The following is a 7,022-nucleotide window of genomic DNA, read 5'->3' as shown; positions in this document are numbered from 1 at the left end:
CTACGTTTTATGTCAGTAAATCGGGTGGCGGCGATGCAAACAGCGACACCAACAGCATTGGCAATCGCACTGCGTCATTTTGAGTGCTTTTAAGTGGCTTCGCGTGAACGGGAGATTTCCCGCACGGACTCTTATCAACGGTTGAATCGGTGACACGTCTCCGCGAGAACTGGGGTTCGTTCGTAGACGTCCACGCGCACGCTCGCGCCGTCAGACGTGCGCGTGACACACCTTCGGTTAGCCGTCGGGCTAACATTAAGCTAAATTTCCGGTGGGCGCGCGCCGGGCTCGGGCTGTGTGTGACTTCGGTGTTATGCGGTGAGGCGAGCGAACGAGCGAGAGTCCGACCGCGACTGTGCCCCTCGGCCGACCATCGGGAGCCGCCATGGAGTGCCGCGTCCTGTCCATCCAGAGCCACGTCGTCCGAGGATATGTGGGCAACAAGAGCGCCTCTTTCCCGCTGCAGGTAGAAACCAAGTGAGCCAAGCAGCCTCCGCTTCCTCGCATCCATGAAGCGACGAGTGGGGGACCTTGACTGACATTTCATGTGTGATGCTCCTTTGATTCATTTATTCGCCACCCTCCCTTACGAAATGTGCCATCGCATTGCGCGTCGTGACTAAACGAGCTAAAATCAAAGTTTGTCTCCGGCCACAAACGAGGTCGTGACGTACCCCGTCGCTCGGTTTGATTTTTCATCGCTGTCCGTTTTGAGTTTGTCCTCCAAAATGACGTTTCATTGTAGGGAAACCTACGAGCTGTCACTCACGACTCCTCATCACCTTTTCTTCGTGTTGTCATTGAGTCAAACCTTGGGGGTCCGACGTTGAACCGGACATCAATATCCATCGTGACAAATAGAACACTGCTTTTTGGGACGGACGGTGCTTGCATGTGTTTAGATCGGTCCCAGGTAGCGAGTGGAACCTGTTAAGGTCACTCGATCCATTACGGGAGACGCTTGCTACACAAATTGAGGAGAATTGCTACCATTTTATGTCAAGCCACCATTTTTTATAGTGCTAGTCCTCACGAGGGAACTCGGGTGACTTTGAGTCTATCACAGCTGACTTTGGGCAAGAGGCTGGTTACACCCACGACTGGTCGCCAGCCAATCGCGGGGCATATATGGAAGCGCAATCATTTACAGTCAAAAATGTAGCGCTAGAGCGAAAAAGTTTTTGCCACCCCTTGGCCACCATAACTAACAACGTGACCCCCTCATTTTGCCAGGAAGCCATCATCCGATTTTCAAGATTCTCAAAATAGTCGTTGATTCTTTTGACAATCAATTAGTATTTGACTAATCAATTAATCGTTGCACCACTAGAGATCAAAACCATTTTGGAGCAATTCAGTGACATGGGTCCAAATTGATTTCCCACAGCGCACTTGCTACTGCTCACTTAACAGGAGCACATAAGAGGGAGCAAATGTGCCAAACTACACTGACAGTTGAAACTTTATTCTTCTCTATTGGTTGTCAAGAAGAGTCCCGTGGAAAAGATTCGTTGTCCAAGGAAAAATATTTTTCCTCCGTACGATACTGTAGATTTGAAAGACCCAGAGGAGATTAGCTCAGCAGGCTGTGAAAGTGAGCGTGCGATTTCTGTTGTTGACAGCATGAATGTAAAATGAGAGCCGGTCGCTTTGGTTGGATGCCGATGATGATGATGATGCAGATGAAGCTCCACATCATCTCTCACGCTGTGGCACGAAGCGCTTCATCTATTTTTGGCCCCGTCGGCTCCTCGGTACCCTGTGGGGAAGTTGCGGGTGCTCGTCCCGGGCCCACGAGAGCGCTTTCAACTTGTTACGTCTGACTGATTCTCTTTGCGCCCGCTAACGCGCTAATAATAATCGTTATATGGGGATAAAGAACGGCAACCATTAGCTGCTCTCTATATATAGAAGACCCTTTCACGCGGCGTGTGAAAGAGGACTTTTCCCTACTTTTGGGAGGCCCGCGTCCGACGCAAGACGAGCACTTGCCGAAAATGCCAGTGGCATTGGTGTTTTGACGGGCAGTTGCGTCTGGGCTAACGGCCAATACCTCGGCAGGCTTATCCGTCAAGTCATGCGCGGACCGCCGCTGTGTTTTGCCCCGAATAAACAGACGCACAAATTCAAATGTACAACTTGTGGGCACCGTGGGAGTCCTCGTCGCCACGGAGAATTACAAAGCGCACGGGGGGTGTCACTTCCTGTCAGTTATTCGTAGCGCCGACTCACTGCGGTCGTTTCACGTATCCAAATCTGAGTATTTATCTCCTGTTGTGACCTTGTGTGGCTTTGTCTCCTTGCAGGTTTTGGGCTTCGAGGTGGACTCCATCAACTCGGTGCAGTTCTCCAACCATACAGGTAAGACCAACGCTTTCACCGTCTTCCTTTGAAGACAAAAAAAAAAAGAAGACGAATGCATAAATAATCGGCACATTGGCACACGTGCAGCCGAGGGCCACGATTCAGGCGAGAAGAAATGGCGGAAGCCAGCCACGAGCGGCTTAACTCATTCGCTCCCAAAGACGTTTTTAAACGTCTTTTCAGACATGGTCCAGAATTAGCCAGTACTGAATGCGTTAAGGGAGCTTCCTGATTGGCTGTCGTGACATTTTGCGTCACTGCGTTGAGGACCGTTTCGCTGTCGGATTTGCCAGCGTAGCCCGTGAACAGCTTGTGCAATCGTAAACCATAACGGCATCTCGAGGGACGGCTAAGAATTCATTTGACATCTTCATCAAGAAATCGATCTTTTTTTGGGGGGGGGGGAATCGTACAACTTGAAATTCACACTTCAGAGTCTTCATGATATGATCTAATGTGAAAAATGGCCTCCGGCTCGGAGCTGAAAGGGCCCCCAGAAAATGACGCCGTCAATTGCCACAGCAGCAAGTGATGATGTCATCTCATACGCACACGCTCACGTCCCTTCTCAGTGTCTCCGGCTTTCTCCTACCGTGTTGCCTGGCAACTAGACCCCCCCCCCCCAAACACGTGACTCGCCTGTGACTCACCTGGAGCTGCGACATCAGCCTGCAGCAGACAGACGTGCACCAGTGCACGTACACTGACGGCACATTTGTTGACTGATTGGCAGATGGCTAATGTGCAACACGACACTTTGTGGTGGCAAATGTCATAAGATAAGATAAGATAAGATAAGATAAGATATCCTTTATTCGTCCCACAATGGGGAAATTTACATGTCTGCCAAAATATATGCGTACGCAGACGCATGGATACACACACACACACACAGAGCCACAGTCACAAAATAAATGTGTGACTTTAAATAAATCGCTGCCTCTTGACTCGTGCATATGCGTGTGCGGCCTAACAAGCTCCGCCTCCTTGTCCCCTTTCAGGCTATTCGCACTGGAAGGGCCAAGTTTTGACAGCGGACGAACTGCACGTTCTCTACGAAGGCATCAAGCTCAACAACGTGCACCAGTACGATTACGTTCTGACAGGTGCGCGCGTATCCGTCGGTGACGAAGGCGTTTCTTCGATGTGTGTCCCAATGGCGGGAATGCCTCGTGTTCAGGCTACACCAGGGACACGTCCTTCCTGGAGATGGTGGTGGATATCGTTCAGGAGCTCAAGAGAGCCAATCCAAATTTGGTGTACGGTGAGTGGTGACTTCTCTTCTTGAGGCATGATGACATGGAGGGCTCCTCCCAACTGTTTGGAAGGTCAGTGTGTAGTACCAAGTGGCCCGCCACTAGAGGGAGCCCGCGCACCACTTGTGGTACTCGTTCCCGCCTACTTTTTCACAACAGAGATGGGAAGCGAGTGCGCCTGTTTTTGCTTTTGTCGTTGCAGTGTGCGACCCGGTGCTGGGTGACCACGGCTCCATGGTGGGTCGTTGAGTGCGTCTCGAGCGTTTTGCGTTTGGTCTTCGCGTTTCTGACTGCGAATGTCTTGACAGTACGTCCCTCAGAACCTCTATCCGGTCTACAAGAACAAGGTGGTTCCCGTCGCTGACATCATCACTCCCAACCAGTTTGAGGCAGAGTGAGTTGCATTTGTCTGCCGTTCGTTGAGCAATCGTGAACGTCCGTGATTGCTTTCTCAGGAGAATCCGCATCGAATGATATCTTGCGTTATCAAATGTTTATTTACATCGTTCCAAAAGGCCAAACTCGTTTAAGCCTTACAGACATGAGATGAGATGTTTTGGAAACCCGATGACGATCACCCTTTTTCAATGATTGCAATCATCTTTTTGATCGCTCCCGATGTCATCGAGCGCAATTTGTTGTGATGGTCAACGGTGCATTTTCACATAAATATCAAAATGATCATAAATTGTATGACTTAATTTTTTTTCCAACTGAATTGGTGAAGTCAATTCTAGTTTTTTTTTTTTACACCCATGGAATGATTCGTTTTCAGACTGTTAACGGGGAAGAACATCAGCACAGAGAAGGATGCCGTGGAGGTGAGCAGCCCGCGTTCTTCTCAATCCGTCTTTGCTTTCGGACGAGCCGCTTGGTGAGCATCTCTTTGTTTGCCGCGCAGGTGATGGACCTGCTGCACGCCATGGGCCCGGACACGGTGGTCATCACTTCCTCCGACCTGCCCTCCAGACTGGGCGATCGCTTCCTGGTGTCGCTGGGCAGCCAGCGTCACGGTGGCCCTCACTTCCACATTGATTGATTGATTGATTGATTGATTGATTGATGCGCTGCCTTTGAGGCAACAAAAGGTAATCCTCGCTCTCGGTTCAGTTCGCCCCGACGGCAGCAGGACAACGCAGAGGGTGAGAATCGAAGTTCCCAAAGTGGACGCCGTCTTTGTGGGGACGGGCGACTTGTTTGCCGCTATGCTGCTGGCGTGGACCCACCACTACCCGAATGACCTCAAGGTAACGACGGCCGCTCGAGAGTGGACCAAAGTATTGGGACGCGCTTCGAAATCACCAAACGACGCGATCGGCAATTGGACGAAATCCCTCGAGAGAGTGAGAGAGAGGAGACGTGGCAGGAAAACAGGCCAAAATCCATCCGGGGGGGCGGGTGAGATTCACTGCGTACTAGTAGCGCTTTGACCCTAATGGCAGAGTGGACTAGTGTGGAAGGAAGGTCTTAGGTCTGTAAACTCCCCATTTGTTGACGGTGTCCCAATACTTTGTCCGAGCGCTTTTCCAAAATAGCCAAGCTGCCATGAAATCGCACGTCTTCTCTGTCCACCCTTGTGCCAATCAGACGGCTTGTGAGAAAACGTTTTCGGTGATGCATCACGTCATCCAGAGGACCATATCGTATGCTCACGGTGAGGAAAGCCTTCTCCACCACCAGGTGGCGCACACTCTGCTTTTTTTGTGGTTTTATTTTTAACCATGCAGGAAGAGTGGCAAATCAGCGTGTAATTGAATACCATTGTCATTTCACTTAGCAGAAAATGTTAAAAAAATAGCTCATAATAATAGTAATAGCATGGGTTTGAACCCCCCCCCCACCCCCTCCCCACCCCCCGCCCTTCTGCGCTGTATCTTCCACCAAAGTCTCCATTGTCTTCTTCTCGCTCTCCTCAGAACTGGCAGGTCCCGGCCGGAGGCCCAGCCCCCCCCAGCTGGAGCTGCGGATGGTCCAGAGCAAAGCGGACATCGAAGACCCCGCCATCGTGACGGAGGCCACCGTCATATCATAACGACCGCCACAGCGTCCCGGCACTCTCAAGGTCATCAACCCCCTTTTGGTCCTCGGACCCTTTGTAGTCCTTCTAGCTCCCCCCCCCCCCCCCCGACACAAGCCATTAGCCCCCCCGCGCTGAGCCGCGGATTGACAGGAGTGGCGGCCGTTCAAAAACGGGACGTGTGACACCCCCCCCCCCCCCACCGTGCGCTCCGAAATTGTGTCTCTGCGGCTCCACGTCCACTTCCGCGCATTTTTTAGCAGTGATGTGATGGTGATCAATCAGCCCGCCCCACAGTAAATACTACGGGGGGGGGGGGGGGGGGGGGGGGGGGAAAAACGCACAATGTATAGTTGATGTATAGATGTTGTACTCTAACCGTATCGGAGCGTCTGTATGATCGTGTCTCGTTGACCGTTGTGTGCTACTCGGCTACACGCGCACACGCGCGCTATGTGAATGAACTTCTCAAAGACATCAGTACTTGTATTCAAATATTTGAAGAGTACCTCCATTTTGAAGTGGGCGGTACACGCATATCGATTTGTCACATCTGGGCTGATTTTTGGAACCTAAGGGACCACACAAGCGTGTCCTTCCTTGCTCTCCTTCGTGTGCCGTCTCCTCGAGATAAGCAGCGAGCACCAACGGCACCGCGATAAGCCGAGCGGTCATCGTGAGTCTCTTCCCCCCCCGATCCTGATGTGTGTTTCCAAGCCATTCGGGTAGGGGGGGGAAAAAAAAACATCATCCCATCTCGCAATAATGTCCTAATTATCTATCTGGAGCTCCTCTTCACATCCCTTCGCTTCCGCGTCAGCTTCATCGCGCTTGTCACTCTTTTTGACTCCAGTGTCTTAGCTTCCTGCCAGCCGAGCGGGCGGCCATTTTGATCGGTCCAAATGTCCACCTGTCGTGTCTTTTTTGCGTGCGTGTATTTCTATTCACGAATGGTCACAGGGTCGCGCGCGTGTGTGTGGGGGAGATGAGAAGGCCGTCAAAACGCGAGAAATAAATGTGGCCAAAACAAGAACAAAGGTGGAGGCTCCTTCAAATTGATTTGATAGAAATATGAGAAGTAAAAAAAAAAATGCTAAACTAGTTTTGAATGTCATCATCGTCTACTTTTTCTAGAATTGACGTGGGGGGGGGGGGATCTACAATTTGATTTTTGTGAGAAAAAAACCCCCAAAGGATTTTAAGGACTTGGATGACGGAGAATCATCATTGATGTCCCGAGAATTTTTTTTTCCGGTCCATTCAAAATGATTTTGTGCCGTTCTGCTATTGGGCCAACAGCACGCGAAACTTGTCCGTCTTTGTGTTGTTTGCCGTCCACCTCACTTTCACTTTGGGACTTCCTGTGAACTGCTTTCCAACGCCGC

The 7,022-nt window shown here is 50.9% G+C and overlaps 1 protein-coding gene across 1 annotated transcript; it reads left to right on the top strand.

Moving 5' to 3' along the window:
- Positions 1-70: 70 nt before the first annotated feature.
- Positions 71-6,879, top strand: LOC127610304 (pyridoxal kinase-like). Its single transcript, XM_052080271.1, has 11 exons — positions 71-466; positions 2,307-2,361; positions 3,366-3,470; positions 3,545-3,628; positions 3,823-3,857; positions 3,929-4,014; positions 4,396-4,441; positions 4,522-4,633; positions 4,731-4,867; positions 5,208-5,274; positions 5,537-6,879. The coding sequence occupies exons 1-11, from the start codon at positions 386-388 to the stop codon at positions 5,650-5,652; spliced, it is 924 nt and encodes a 307-aa protein (XP_051936231.1). The 5' UTR covers positions 71-385; the 3' UTR covers positions 5,653-6,879.
- Positions 6,880-7,022: the final 143 nt, after the last annotated feature.

The sequence above is a fragment of the Hippocampus zosterae genome, chromosome 11 (assembly GCF_025434085.1).
Source record: "Hippocampus zosterae strain Florida chromosome 11, ASM2543408v3, whole genome shotgun sequence".
Classification (NCBI taxonomy): Eukaryota; Metazoa; Chordata; class Actinopteri; order Syngnathiformes; family Syngnathidae; genus Hippocampus; species Hippocampus zosterae.
Note: the sequence above shows the minus strand (reverse complement) of the source record. Positions and strands in the feature narration are given on the sequence as shown.